The sequence below is a fragment of the Drosophila pseudoobscura genome, chromosome 2, assembly GCF_009870125.1.
Source record: "Drosophila pseudoobscura strain MV-25-SWS-2005 chromosome 2, UCI_Dpse_MV25, whole genome shotgun sequence".
Classification (NCBI taxonomy): Eukaryota; Metazoa; Arthropoda; class Insecta; order Diptera; family Drosophilidae; genus Drosophila; species Drosophila pseudoobscura.
Window position 1 is genome coordinate 16,120,146 of NC_046679.1, and position 15,028 is coordinate 16,135,173.

The window sequence follows — 15,028 nt, forward strand, 5'->3', positions numbered from 1 at the left end:
CTGGCGTACGAGTAAAGAAAGCCAGGGCCCAAAGTACACAGAACGCAATCAGAAGTCAGAGTCAGAGGCAGTCAATGGCATCTGTCTACGTGCACAGCTCACAGCATCTACATCGACAGCATCAGCATCCCAATAGACTTCTCCATCGCCGAGCGAGCCTGGTAACTGGGTCATATTCATAAGTAAAGCACCCATCAGCGGCGGCAGCGGCGGCTGTAAAGTGCCGTTTTGCCAGCAACTGCAGTTACTTAGGCTCAATTGAGCCAGGCCCTCAACTGGCGTCCCGTCCCGTCTCGAACTTTCTTTAGGCAAAGGTGTTAAGCGACGCACAACAATGGCCAGAATGGCAGGTGAAAAATATTAAAATACAAGTGCCCATTGTTGCCTGGTCTGGTGCCTTGGACAGCTGTGGCTTCGGCCCCGCCTTGAATGAGCCAAAATGCGCGTAGCTAAATGTTTGTTTTTATTTTTAGCAAATTGCTTTGTTCGTATTCTGGCTATGAGACCCCAGAGAGCACAGCCGAAGAAAGTGCAGTGAAAATGAAGATTCAGAGGAAGAAGATGAAGACGAAAAAGAGTAGGCAGAGATGGAGGAAAAAATGAAATAAGTGGGTGAAATTTTAGAAAACATTTTCAGAGTTCGATTTTTGTGTCTGATAGCAAAGAATGAAATGAAAGTTGCTCGCGCCATTCAAATGCAAATTGCTCGGCCAGACAACGAGGCGTATGAGTGATGTTTTGGAGAGGCTGTTAAGATTGCAGAAGAGATAGAATGAAAGGTTGCGTATGCAAATTGAAAGGGAAAAGTTTTTTCAGAAAGACAGAGATGGCTGTATAGAAAACGAAATATAGGAAGATAGTAGGAGTATATGGAAAAGATAGTCAATTTGTGTATAGGATTTTTCTTTTATGTTGAATTATTATTTGATTCTTTGATTTATCAGCATTTGATTGAGTTTTCCTTTGCGGTAAAGTTGGAAAAATCAGATAGATTTAGATAAAGGTACAGATGTAGATAAAGATAGACAGATATATAGATAGATAGACAGATAGATGTATAGTGAAAAGATATGAAAAACAGTTACAGTTAGATGGATAGGGAGAGAAGGCGGCGGCTGACCTTGATTGATGGACGCGACTAGTCGGTTGAAAACACTGAGAGTCCATTAATCAGAGGTGCAGCCATGAAATTACAGAAAGAGTATAGAGTGTAGAGCTGTAGAGAGCTCTACAGGCTGAAGAAGTGTGAAGAGAGGAATGAAATTTGGGTGTGTAGAAAGGCGGTGGAGGTTGTTGACGGTTGTTGTTTTCGTTGTGGCTGGTGTTATTGGTGTAGATGAAACGTGGTGGTGTGTGTTTGTGTGGTTGTAGTGGTGGCTCTCTGGGCCGAGAGTTACTAATGGAAGGCACTTTTTGTTGGGGTGCGACAGCCAGTAGCGACCGCCGCCCCACTCTCGTCTCGTTCAAGTAAATAAATTAAAATAAATAATTTATAAGTAAATATAAATATAGGCATTAATTAACTGGTCATCATTTTCGCGAATGTTCTCTCTCCTTCACGGACCCGGACATCGATGGGGTCCTGCTTCGAGGGGATATGGGGCTCAGAGCTTACCGCCTGGCCTGCTTGTAGCCCTGGTAGGCGATGGTCTGGGCAACTGGGGAGCTGTAGGCACCATGTGTATCCCAGCCAGAGCTACCGCCCGAGGACCAGCCATTGCTGGCGGGGGCACCGCCGCCCGAGGACCAACCACCGGAGCTGGCAGACGAGGAGCTACCGGCGTTCTTGCCACCGAAAAGTCCACCCAGACCGCCGAGCAGACCACCGCCGCCGCCTGAGCCGCCAATGCGACCAAGACCGCTGGACGCGCCGGCAGCCAGAGCTAGGAAGAAGGCGATAACGGACACAACCAGAGCCTTCTTGGCCAGGAAGAGCAGACCGAAGATGGAGCCAACGCCGAGGACAGCGATCTTAGCACCAACGCCCAACAGGATTGGCAGGAACTTCTTGAGGAGCTTCTTCTTGCGGGTACGGGACTCCACAACCAGTTCACGGAGATCAGCCTTGATGTCATCGGGAATGGCGCGGGCAACGCTGCGGGCAGCATTGGCGAAGTTGAAGTTCAGCGAGCGCTCAGCGAAGAAGCTCTTGGCGTTGTCCATGAAGTAGTTGCCCATCTCAGCGGTGCGGGCCTCCACAGTTGGGGCGGCCTCGACGGCGACCGAGTTGTCTAGAGACTTGCCCTGACGTCCTTCGTTGGCCTTGACCAGAGAGACGCCGCCGAAGAGTTCGATTTGGGGATTGTCGAAGATGGACTTTGCCTTGCGGAAGAGCTGCAGAGAAAGAAGGGAGACACGGAAGGAAGGCACAGATTAGCAAAACTCGTGGTGGTATGTTGACTTGATTTGTTTTATAGTTAATTTGCTGCAGTGCAGGCACACTCCGCAGAGAATGACTCAAGGTCTTGCACTTTCACTTTCGCATCCTTGGGGAATTTCGTGTTGCTTATGTATGTCTTGGGGAAATCACATGACACAGGGACTTTCACTGAGATCGAATCGATCACATCAACTGATGCTGATGATTGGTACAAATTATAGTTTTCTTTTCTTTTTTTGTGGGCGTTTCACTTTCACTGTGCCACTTTAGAGTGTTCTTATTGGGCGGGTTTAGTATAGATAAATGGGCAATGTAATCCTTGATGGTTAATCCGTACCGTGAGCTGCAGACACGAAATGGAGTCGGTGTCGAGGCACTTGGCAAATGCACCCGACTGCTCCTCGGTGGCGGCCTTGACAGGATCGGCCGAGATGCCCGCTGCCAAGAGCAGGACACAAGCGGTGGCAATGAAGAACTTCATGGTTGTGTGTTGGTTTTGAACTAAACTGAATTCCTTGGGCACCACCGAAATCACTGTGTGTTCATTCGAATGGAACAAGCTGCGGTTTGATAATTTTTCGACGCTGTCAGGCTGTTTTTAAAGAGTTTCCAACCTAACGGATGCCTTGCCGCGGCATAACGTAAAATTATGTAAAAAGTGCACACACACAGAGCCACACAGCCAGATCAGAGCCGGGCCATGCCAAGACCCAGGCAGCGCAGCGACGCCGACAGCGGGTATATGCCGCCCGTACAATGCGAGAGGGCTCGGCGTTCCCTACGACACGACCGCGACGGCAACGTCTTCACACGTGTCTGCTGCTGCTCTCTCGCTCAGTAATGGCAGCAGCACCAGTAGCGGTGGCAGCAGCGGCAGCGGCAGTGGCAGCATCTCAGCATCTACGCTTAGAAGACGCATTAGGCAGGCGCAGGCAGCGCGCTTACAAGCTTTTGTCTGCTTCCGCATTAAAGAAAGTCGCTGGCGACGTCAATGTGCGGCTGCGGCTGCGGCAGCGGAGACGGCGGCTTCACAGGGCTCTGTGTGAGCGCGAGAAAGTTTCTTCAGAGAGAGCATGCGCGCCAGCTCCAGCCAGCACCAAGGTTGTCTGCTTGCTCTCGCGCCTACTCTCACACACACATACCCACGAAACTCTTCTGCTCATCTTCGCACACACACACACACACATGAGCAGAGAGTAGTGGCTTTTGTAGCATTCTACACACACACACAACAAGCATCTACGTATACGTATACATTTTTAGATGCTTGTGGCTGGTGCTGCTGCTTTTGTTTCTGGAGCCGCACAGATTACAACACATGAGGTGATAAACAGGTGCGCTGTGCAGCCGCTTAACCTTCCGCAGAGAGCACCATCAGCAGCCTTTCTTGCCTCTCTCCCGGATCGGATGGTCTGTGCTCTTTTCTCTCCCATTTCCCCTCCCCCGCCCTCTTTTCACCCATATGTATGTCATATTCTTCTGCTTTTGTTAATTTTGAACGCTTTTGTTTTTTTTTTCTCTTCTCTTCTCCTCTCCGTTTTTTTGCCCGCAAGAAATGAAAGTTGTATGTATTATATTTTCATACTACTGTTATTTCTGGCCCCTGGTCTCCACTGTGTGTCATCTCCGTTCCCCGCCGCATGCGAGGGGTGACGGGAGGGCCGGCAGGGCAGGGCAGGGCAGACTGGGAATAGTTTTTGGTTTATCGCATGTGCGCGCCTTGAAATTACTTTTCATTTTCGTGACTTTATTGTTGCTGTTGCTACCATTTTAGTTATTTTTGTTGCCGGTTTGGTTTTATTACGCAACATTAACTGTGATTTATATCGTCGGTTATGCAACTAGGGCAGCAGGACGCAGGAAGATTTGATCAGGATCTACGATATGCCACGTTCTTTACCTGTGCCCGGGTCTGGGTTTGGGCCACATTTGCTTATAGGCTTATGGGGTCGACTCAGCAAGTGAAAACGCTGCTTTGGGCCACAACCATTAAAAACTGCCTGACTCTGCAATTGTGACACATTAGTCAACAATTTGAGCTTAGCAAAAGTGCAAATAACAACGCGCTTCAATTGCTCAAGTGAAATGAAAGAGAAATTACACGAAGAGCACACTGAAACGGATGCGAGGAGAGAGATGAGATGAGATAGATATACAGATGGATGGATGGATTTGGTTATGGTTATGATTTGGGATGGTTAGTTGTTTTGTTGGGAATGGCTGGCATTGCGGGCATTGCTAGCACAGAGTTGAAGTCGAATTCACGAGGCGAGGCGCAGTGGCCAAGAGTCAATGGCTGGCACTCCGATTCGGGCTCCCGTTTCAAGGTGAATGTGGCTGACGACATCCGACACTATCAGACGGATCTGTTGTGCGGCTTATGAAACCCCTGAATCATGCGCATAATGGACGCCAAATTGTCGCTTGCCAGTGGGGCGTATGTGTAATTTTCTACCACACTTTAATCAGCTTTCGTAGCCGGTCCATGTGACGTCGATGGTAGTAACGGTAACAGCATAAAGCGCTTAAAGCTGAACACCCATTGGAGCATTTCGTAACTAAAGGGTGCAGCATCCGCATGGCCACAAGAGAAATTCAAAGCGGCAACACAACAAAACCTGCGGTCTGGTCTGCGGTCTGGGGTCCATCTTCAAGTCGAAATTTTGTTTTCAATTTTCACCGGATGGCAATTGGCATATATTTGAATGCAAATGAGTTCAGTGTGCGCCACAAACATAAAACATAGCTGCGCTGCAAGCGCACACACTTAGTTGTGCACTCAATCACACCCCGATGCACATCCGTTTTACCACAAACTTATGTTGGTCCACGCGCCGAGCACCGAACGCCGAACGCGTCCAGCCATTTGGCATGTGCCAGCGTTCGGCCGATGGCATGGCCAATGGCCGAACAGACAAACAGCCAGGCCAGCCAGCAGGCATGGCCAGCAGGCCATTCATGCGAAAAGCAGCCGTCCAAGTGTCGACCAATGTGTGCTGTTTATGAATGAATTTCGCTCGTAGTTGGACGGACCCTCCACTGCATGATGTTATGGCTGTTGCTGTTGCCGTTGCCGTTGTTGCTGCTATGTTTGGGGTGTTGCTCTTGCCACTTTTCTTGCTACTGGCACTACCACTGCCACTGCTGTTGTTATTGTTTATGTCTGTCACAGAGCAGGGTAAACAAATTGCCAAATAACTCGAAATGCTCGACAAAAACAAAGAAAAAACCATGCTCTGCTTGGGTGTCTGAATATTACATCAGACACCCAAAGTGACCCAATGGAAGAAAACCATTTTTCCATTAAAATAAACAGACGCTTTTTCACATTTTATTTATTTTCCATTTCCTTCAAGGAGTGGAACAAGAGGAATCGGGATGTCATATGTCAATGGATATTTTATAAGTATTATTTCAAGGATTAATTAAGACAAATATTTACAAAAAATTCAGGACAAATTTAACAGCAGTAGCACAATGGTTCTTGAACGGAAATCAGAACAAAAACAAATAAAATAAAATAAAATAAAAAGCCAACTGGGAACTTACATAGTTTTGGGCATTAATCAAATTGTAACTGTTTTTATTTTAAGCTATAATCTGAAAAGTATCTTAAGAAAGTTGGTTGCACGCACCCCAAAATGTGAGCAAATATCAATCTAGGAAATCTACATAATTACATTACTTATAGGCCAACGGCAATGGCCAACCAGCAGATCGGTGATCCGAGATCTGAGAGTTGATTTAAATGGAAGATTACTTTAAGGCCCAGCCATCATCATTGGATGGAGAGATATCATCGTGTTCTCACTTTCATTTTGGCTGACATCAATTTGGGCACCGAAATCATTAGTTTAGTCGAACGACTGCGAGACCACGATGACGGCGGGGACTGGGATGACCGTTGTGTCCCACACAGAGATAATTTTACTGTATTATTTATCAGCAGTCGGCCGTTGTTGTGTTGTTATTTTTCCTGGCCATTTGAATTAAATTAAAGTCAAAATGTTTAGCCGTGAAAGTTTTTTTCCTTTTATTTTTCGACTGATTTGCATAAGCATCGAAATCATCGCCGGGGATGGCTGACTGCCTGACTGGCTGGCGGAAAAGCATGCGTTACGGAACACTCTGTCCACCAATTAGAGACGAAGCTTCATAGCTTTGATGGCTATCGCTGGCGTTGGCGCTGGCGCTGGCGTTGCAGTTAACGGTGATGTTGATGTACCGTACCAAAGCAGCAACACCAACAGTAACAAAAGCAGTGAAAGACTGATTGAACAGCGAATCAATTGGCAGCACCATTTCACATTGTTTGCTGACATCTTTTTTCCACCTGGCCCTGGCTCGTATTTTGCCAATCAATTGCCACATTGCGGGTTTGTTTGCGTTTGCAAAGCTAACAAAATTTCTTGTGGATTTTACATTTAATTTTATATGAACTTTTTTTTTTCAAAGTGGTCATGCAAAAAGAATGCCGTATCTCTCCATGTAAGTGTGCGCGTGTGTATTATTAAACAACAACTACAGCACAAGCAGAACCACTAACAAAGGCATCGGAGGGCCAACACCAGCACCAGAGCAGCAAAAATTTAATGAATAAATAGCAGAAATTTTTCGGTGAAAGTCGTGGTCAGAAGTAAGCCATATTCACACAGCAGCCGTAGCAGCGGACACACAGCAGGCAACAGATATGTATATATTTATATGTGAAATATATGCAATAAAATAAATTGGTTATCGGTGTCAAGGAATCAAGGAAAGTGAAATGCGATGATGCAATTTAGTTTGCATAAGAAAAAAAAAGAATAAAACCTGAAATTCGACCAGAGGACTACACGAGCTCGTATTAAGGACGTGGGGGAATCTCACAATCTCCGGTTAAAGATAATTGGCTATCGAGTTTCCATTTAATATTAATTAAATAATTACTTTCCTCAGCAGCTTCCTTTCAGATAAACATCGGAGCTGCATAATTTAATAAGTAAAAGTAACTTGGAGACAAAACCCACAACACACCCCGAAGATTTCACAAAACCATAAAAATGTCAAGTTAATAGAACAGATTTTCCCTTTTACGGTCATTTGAATTAATCCGAAATTTGCATAATAATGCTGGTACCAAAAAAAGGGAATTATGTATACAGACTCCGACTCCGACTACGATTTAGGCCCAAACCAGACTTCCATCTCAGCCGAACTCGTGCGAGTATATGGAGGCGCAGCATTTCGTATAAAGAATTTGCGGTATTTGGGTTAAATATTAATTTACATTCGAAACGGGGAGCGCTCAGCTGATGGCAGCCCAGCATCATTGAAAAGTGAAATTTTGTGGCAGCGACTAAAATGTAGGCTGCGTGACACTTTCAGTCAGTTTCGGCATCAGCTTCAGCCCGAGCTCGTCTTGACTTGGTCATTTTCCAAGCTCATCGAACGACGATTAATCAGCTAATTTCTTTATGAACTTTCATTTATGCAGTGGAGTGTGGACCGAAGCCAGCATTCACACACGTCGTCGTCGTGATCATTATCTTTAAAGTTTTCGTGCTCATAAACCCAGTCGAAGGCATTGGGGTTTTATTGTCAACCGGCTGGTAGGATGCCTGAACGATATCCAATTTAGAGATTCTATTTCGCGCAACTACTTACTCTCGTGGTTTATATAAACTCCAGTGTGTGAAGATCATATACAAATTGTAAAACAAGAGATTCACTTTTATGAACTTATTTTATAATTTAATTACCAGCGGCAGACGAGACGTTGACCAAACGCAAGCTCAAGTCGAGCTCGTAAACCACCGTTGAAAAGGGAAAGTTACCAGCAGCCGCAGCAGAAGAGGCAACACAAAAAGCCGCAGAAGAAGCAGCAGTGGCAGCAGCCAACAGAGTAGCCACCGTAGTAGACACAGCAATTAGGCAGAGGCGCAAGGTTCGAGGCAGAAGCAGAGGCAGAGGCAGAGCCAGACGGAGTGGTAGAGGTAAAGGTAGAGCAAGTTGCTCTCGGGTATGGTAAGGCATGGCATGAGGTACGGTGGAATGGTGGTATCCCTGCCGAGCGCTCAACGGGTTTTCTGTTCGAGTGCTGTGGTTGCTGTTGCTTTTAATGATATTGTGTAACAGAACGCAGCGTGCCCAAAACCGAAAAATTCGGGCCTGTCATGGCAGTTATTTGTTGTTACTGTTGCCCATGGCAGTTTAGGTGGTCGTCCGACGACCGTTGGAGGCACCAGAAAGAACCGTTGTGCTGCTGCCAAAATACAGTGAAAGTTGGCCACGCATTATGCAAATTCCACTCGTATCTGTATCTGTGTTCGTGTACCAGATTCCACCGAAAATAAAAGTTCAGATTTAATCTCAACCAGAGAATCTCCAGCTGAAAAGTATCTGAACTCTGATATCCGGTATCTTGGACCAAACATCGATAAGAGTGCAAGAAAGCTGGCTGACAAATGATGACAACATGCACAGGCAGGAGGTGATACGACGTCTTTCTTTGGCAAGACGAACGCCTGATGCTCTTCAATGTACCCCATATTTTCCTGTTTAACATATTAAATTAAAGAGTAGCTAAACGGGAGAGCGTTCCTACTTTTTCCTGGAGTCTAAAGAAAATTACATTACAAAATTCCAAGTTTCCCGAGTAACTGTGTGTCCCAATCCGAAGCCAGTGTATAGCGACAGATTCAACTGATGTGGCAGTGCCCATGTGTAGGTTGCCTTCTGGTGAAGCCAGCTTTGTGCTGTTGATGCTGGCAGCACAATACGAGCTCTGCTCAAATAAACTTTCACCGATTTCATAAACCGAAGAGCAGCAGCATCCAAGGCAGCAACAGCAGCAGAAACCGTAGTAAAAGAGCGACACGACTGTCCAGAGTCCATGTCTCGAGTGTCTCGCCACTGCACTCTATTCGTTTGGGAACAGAAACAAAACAACTTGTGTCTATTGCATGATGGATAAGTTATTAATATGCTATATATAGGTACTAACAAAGAGCGCAACAACAACAGCGGGGAATCAATTCCAGCCCCTGTAGGCCATGGGTTGCTGACCCGCGACTGCGACGGGCTTCTGCATTGTGGAACGCCGCCGGCGTTTGTGATGATGTCCCTCTCCGGTTACGTATGAAATGCTGTGACTGGATTCTCCGCCGTGCTGCGCTGCTGTTTTCAGACCCAGCATTCCGGCCATCATTAGGGCTACCATCGCCACGCCGAGCGCCTTCATCGCCAGTGCTCCAATGCCCCCGATTCCCAGAACAGCCATCATTTTGCCAAACATCAACGCCATTGCCAAAATCATTCCCTGGCCCTTGTCCTTTTTGCGGGCTTCTGAAAAAGAAAAATACCCCACAGTTATGACTGGACTTCTTTTGGTTTCAGTTTTTCCTGCTCTACGTATGTCGGAATCCATGCAAATTCTAGTCTTTGTAATGTCTAGTTTGTGGCTCAAATATTTTTGCTATGTGGCTCTGACATACTCGTACATGTGTGGAGCCTAGACATGCACGAACACCAAATTTCTTGTTTGACATTTAATAAAATTATTCTTTTTGCCACTTTAATCCACAACAAACCCACCTGCAACCTCGCCGTTGCTGTCGTCTTCCAGTAGGTAGGCCAGCTTCACATTCACCTCGTGGGTCCGTAGATAGAAGGCCAGACTGTCCAGCAGGCCCTGCTCCGAGTCCTCCTCGACTGATGTGGCATTCTGCAGGGGCACAATCTCCAGACCGCGGACCACCACCAGCGGCTTGTCGCTTTTGTTTAAGTTCCGCAGGACGTTGCGAAGGGCGCGCTCTCCTCGGCAGAAGAGCGTGGGGGCAATAACGTCATGGTCGCAGTTCTCCGACCGGGCAATGGCGATGCCCAGAAGAAGGCAGATTAGTGGCAAGACGCGGAACATGTTGGCAATACGATCCAAGTTCAACTAAAAGCCTTGACAATCACCTGGTCATATTTTATAGTCGCCATTTCCCGGGCCACTTTCCCACAAGGGCCCAGAAAGGCCGGCCTGCCCAGGCCAGACGAGAAGGCAGTGAAGCATCTCGGAATCCAAATTGTCACAATTGTACAATTGTAAATTAAAACAATGGTGCTCCGCTCCTGAAAACTGGAAAGAAAAATGCTTTCGGTTCGCGTTTCTTTAGCTTTGCGTTTGCGTCTGCTTTTTCCGTGCAATTTTCTTCTTCAGTGGCCGTTGCAATTTTCAATTTTCAACGGTCAGTTGGTCGACCAGCCGTGGGATGCGCTCGGCTGGTTCTTTCTCTCTCTCTCTCTGGGATGGAATGGTTCACTCAACTCGACGGCAGCTACCCAGTGCCACCAAATTATACAAATTAGAAGTGGTCAAAGTGCTGCTGGGCTTGTTCCTAGCACACACCTAGTACCCTGCACGATCTGCGGTTCTCTGGCCCAAACAACTCTATTAGCCGACACCGACACGCCACTGAGGAGGGGAAGCGTGTAAGCGAAAAAAGCGAAAGTTACCCCGCCCCATAGATGAGCAATGAAGACGTTTAGTAGCAATTTGCGTTGGACTGCTCATGCAACGGTCATAAAAATGGGTCGCCCGACCGTAGAAATGGTAACAGGGTGCCTTGGTTAGCGTGTAACACAAATCGGGGTGTCTGCGAGGCCATCATTTAATTAGAAAGAGGCTACCAAAGAGAGTCTTCTGTGGATTTCATAAGCCAACAGCCAACAAATGAACAGCATGGCCATCTTTTGGGTATTTTGTAATACCACAAAATTTATTAATCAACTTAACGTGACTTTGGTCCATCAGAGCCGCGGAAAGAAATCACCTTTTCAGCATCTCGAAATCCCACTTCGATCGTCATTATCGCCATTTCTCTGCCACTGCCCCGCTCCATTTGGAAGCGATGATCACAATGATGATGATAATGATCAACTGCGCTCCAAAAGCAATAACTTTCACTCTCAATGTATTAATTTTTATATTTATCATATTGTTGTCCAACACAAACACACACAAACAAACATTTTCTGGAAAACCCAAACGAAGTAAAAAACTAAATACATTACCGCAACAACAAAAAAGTCAAGTCAATACGTTATTGAACCGAAAATTGATCTGAGCTCGTTACATTTGCCTTGTGTCAGAGACGGAATCGGAGTCGGTGTCGGTGTCGGTTTCGGTGTCGGCCATAGTGACGGCAATAAAAAGAAAGTCTCTCCCTTTGGCAGCAGATCATCAGCTTCAGATTCAGATTCAGGTTCATTGGAAGTGGAAGTGGAGGAAAGTGCTGAGCAGACACAGTTCGATTCGCTTCATCTGAGTGGGGCCCATTGTGGCTTAACGTGAATCTGAACCCGAATCCAAATGCGGCTCCTCTATCCGTATCTCTATTCGAATCGGAAACTTGTTATAATTGATTGTTGTGCAGCATCATCATCATCATCATTAGAAGAGTCTTATTTGCCGCACATTCAACAATGGGCCCAACGATGCAATGTGCATTGTACTGCACGGAATCGACTTGATTGAATAAAGCAGCAATTGTTAAGTGAATTGGGTGGGGCGTGGGGCTGGGGCTGGGGCTGGGACTGGGACTGGGGCAGGTGAAGTATGCATGTCTAATGGGAAGTTAACAGAAACTTGGCTTTGATTGGGCGATACAAATACTGGTCTATCAGCAAGCGATTCTATGCCATAAGCTCTTTAGTTTGAAGCCCAAAAATAAAAATGATTCGATACATAATATTATTTCTATGCACTTGATATTTTTTATTATTTGTAAAATATTTTCAAAAATATAGTGTTGTTCATTTACGAGGCTCCACTGCGTTGTGAGTCAACTCCTGGAAGTATACCACAGATACAGTGTACTTCTTCCGCCGCAAAATATGCAACACATTTGTGAACCACAAAACATTTTCATAAGTGGAATGAAAATCAGCCACGAAGTGCACTGCTATCCCGTATCGTGCGGCTTTTGGGAATCAGCAGCAGCAGTAGGAACAGCAGGAGTAATAACTGAAATATAATTAGGGACCAAGTAGCAAGTAGACGGCAACTGCAAAAACAAATCTTTAAACTGCGGGCAGAAGCCATGGCAACCGCAAGTGTGTTTACTTTTGACACGCACTGGTGAAATCCAATAGAAATATTTTTTAATTATAAAACAATTAGATTAAAATAAATTAAACGAATCGCTGGGCTCAGGCAATCGATAAGCCATGTGAAGAAAAACAACCGAAGAAAATAAACAAGAAAACAAGACCCAGTGCGGTTGAAACGCAAGCGAAATTTGTGCCGGTGAAAATAAATAAGTTGCAGCAATGCAACAGTGGCAAAAGCACACAACAGATGCCACGTAATTGGCAGCAAAATAAACAATACTATTGGAAAGAAAATAAATCCCATTTAAAGTGGCAACTGGCTTTAATTGCTCGCCTATTTCCAGGCGACTTACATATCTTGCATGACTCTTGACAATTTTGGGCTGATTGACTGCCAGAGAGTCAATTTGCCTGTCAGCCTTGACAAATCCGGCGGTCATTCAGGTGGCCAACGACTTTTGCGGCTCAAGATGGGTTAGATTATATCTAGAGTAAACAATTCAATGAGCAGGCTGAGTGCTCTCAAAAGGAATTAGGCTTAAAACTCTTTCAATGAGCTCGCAGTTGGATTGCTTCTCATTGGAGTCTAAGCGCGAATAGCTAAGCAATTTGTTGGGAATGCAGTATAAACTTTAGCCCATGGCGCTCTTGCATTCTGGCCCAAAGACAGACAAAGTTTCGTCGTCAACAAAGTGGCTAAAACTTTTGGGGGTGGCTCAGGAAAGTCCTTTGCAGGTTGCACGAGTTTAAGAAGTAAGTTTCAATTAGCACTGGTCGAAGCACTTGTTGAGGACCAAGAAGCTAGATCATGCATTCAATGTGAGACTATAATACAGTGATACTTTTAGAATTAATTATTAAATTAATTTCAATTGCTAATACAAGAGAAAAGAAAGGGTTCGGGAAGTCATTTTAATTATAATGAAAGGAAATTTTATTGGGCCAACTTTTAGTTTCACTTAAGTGCGGCCACTGTGCGTACCACCCCTTTGGAATATTGAAATGAATGACAATTATGACGAGGCGAATTTTCAAGAGCCCAAAACTCCGTTGGCTGCCCCGCCCTGTAGCTTAAAATGGATCCAGTTGCAGTCAAGGATCATTAAACTTCGGTAGCACACGAAAAGCCAGAGACATAGAAATCTGGTGCTGCGGATGGGCAGGAAGACTGATGAATGGCGAATATTAGCGTTATTGGATTACCGCTTTCGGAATGACCGACCGCCCGCAACAATTTGCAGCGAGCCGCGTCGTCACTTTCCTTTCAATGACTATCCTCGGTCTGGGCCTGGGCTTTGGCCTGACATTAGTCCGCGCCTCGGCCTCGGCTAGTCAGTCCGGCGCATTGTTGCAATGGCGGAGCAGATGCTGCTGCTGCGGTCGCGAGTGGTTCACTTTCTTGGTAAACGAAACCACGCCAAGTCGCCTCGCATTACTTGTGCTTTTGTGGCCATCGCTGCCATTGACCGTCGCGGTGGCTGGTGCGTTGCGCTTTGAGCTCGGATATTGGGTATTGGGTGTCAAGTTGGCATCGCTGTGGGATGACCAGATTATGGTTATTACAATAGAAAGATAGGATAACTAGATAGATGGATAGCTCAGTTGGATGGCTGCAAAATGGTGCCGCAGCAAGAATGGTCGAGGTCTGATTGCCAGTGTTACTGCCTCCAAATTGCAGACAATGCCGCAGCGGCTCTGCCGCAATTATTTCGCTCACTCGCGATGGTCTGCGTGCCAGTGCCAGCGGCCCAGGCGGATTCTCTGCTGGCTGCCTCAACGCCTCAAAAGTGAATATTTATTAGCTCGCTCATGATGCATCTGCCTCCTGTGCCATCCCCCGCTCCCGGTCTAGTGTGCAACAGAATGTAACTGAGCCAAGCCGCCGACGCGCCGCTGCGGCGATCTATGAAAAACGAGAGCTAATAGTTCGTTTCACTTTTCTTTCTTATTATTTATTTATTTATTGTGAATTGTGGCGCTGCATATGCTGCCCGTCCGGCGCAGGCGACGAGGCGTGCCGTGCCCACATACTCCTGCTCCTCCCAGTACCAATGCCGCTCCCGTCCCCGTACCACAAAGTTGCAATTTAATTGTCGACTGTGACTACTGCGAGTACTCACTGCAAAGTGCTGAGTGTTGTAGAGTGTAGAGTTGTTGTGTGCCTTGCTTTTACTTTTGCCTGCGAAAATTATTTCTCGCAAATTACTGGCAAATTAATGAGCAGTAAATTAGCCGCATTAGTACAGCGGCCGCATGCCGTGGACGCCGGCGGCGCAGACAATTCGCCTGGCCACGGCCACGTCCACGGCCAACGACCAAAACTCATGTGAAGTTCCCTGCACCTGAAAAACTCTGACTTTAATGTCATGTGGTTAATGCAATTGTCGGTAATTAGATCACACTATGACCCTTTTGGGAGTGGCTCCCCATCCCGAGCAGATGAAAAGAAGCTCCATGCAAAACAAAACAAATTTCAGCCAGGCGAATGCACTCAGGGATATTATAACAGTGGGGCGAATTTGGTTTTATCAACACTAAATTCAATCGGCGCTGCAATGCCGATGGGTA

The 15,028-nt window shown here is 46.2% G+C and overlaps 2 protein-coding genes and 1 long non-coding RNA gene across 3 annotated transcripts; 1 reads left to right on the plus strand and 2 right to left on the minus strand.

Moving 5' to 3' along the window:
- Positions 1–886: 886 nt before the first annotated feature.
- On the minus strand, positions 887–3,023 carry Osi6 (DUF1676 domain-containing protein Osi6). The gene is made up of 2 exons (XM_002137495.4): positions 2,718–3,023; positions 887–2,334 (listed from the first exon to the last, which is right to left on the minus strand). The coding sequence occupies exons 1-2, from the start codon at positions 2,859–2,861 to the stop codon at positions 1,612–1,614; spliced, it is 867 nt and encodes a 288-aa protein (XP_002137531.1). The 5' UTR covers positions 2,862–3,023; the 3' UTR covers positions 887–1,611.
- A 3,290-nt stretch (positions 3,024–6,313) lies between these two features.
- LOC26532763 (uncharacterized) lies at positions 6,314–6,961 on the plus strand. Its single transcript, XR_004471108.1, has 2 exons — positions 6,314–6,756; positions 6,836–6,961. It is a non-coding gene; the product is annotated as an uncharacterized lncRNA (long non-coding RNA).
- Positions 6,962–9,341: 2,380 nt separating this feature from the next.
- Osi5 (Osiris 5) lies at positions 9,342–10,320 on the minus strand. Its single transcript, XM_001358885.3, has 2 exons — positions 9,956–10,320; positions 9,342–9,706 (listed from the first exon to the last, which is right to left on the minus strand). The coding sequence occupies exons 1-2, from the start codon at positions 10,278–10,280 to the stop codon at positions 9,393–9,395; spliced, it is 639 nt and encodes a 212-aa protein (XP_001358922.2). The 5' UTR covers positions 10,281–10,320; the 3' UTR covers positions 9,342–9,392.
- Positions 10,321–15,028: the final 4,708 nt, after the last annotated feature.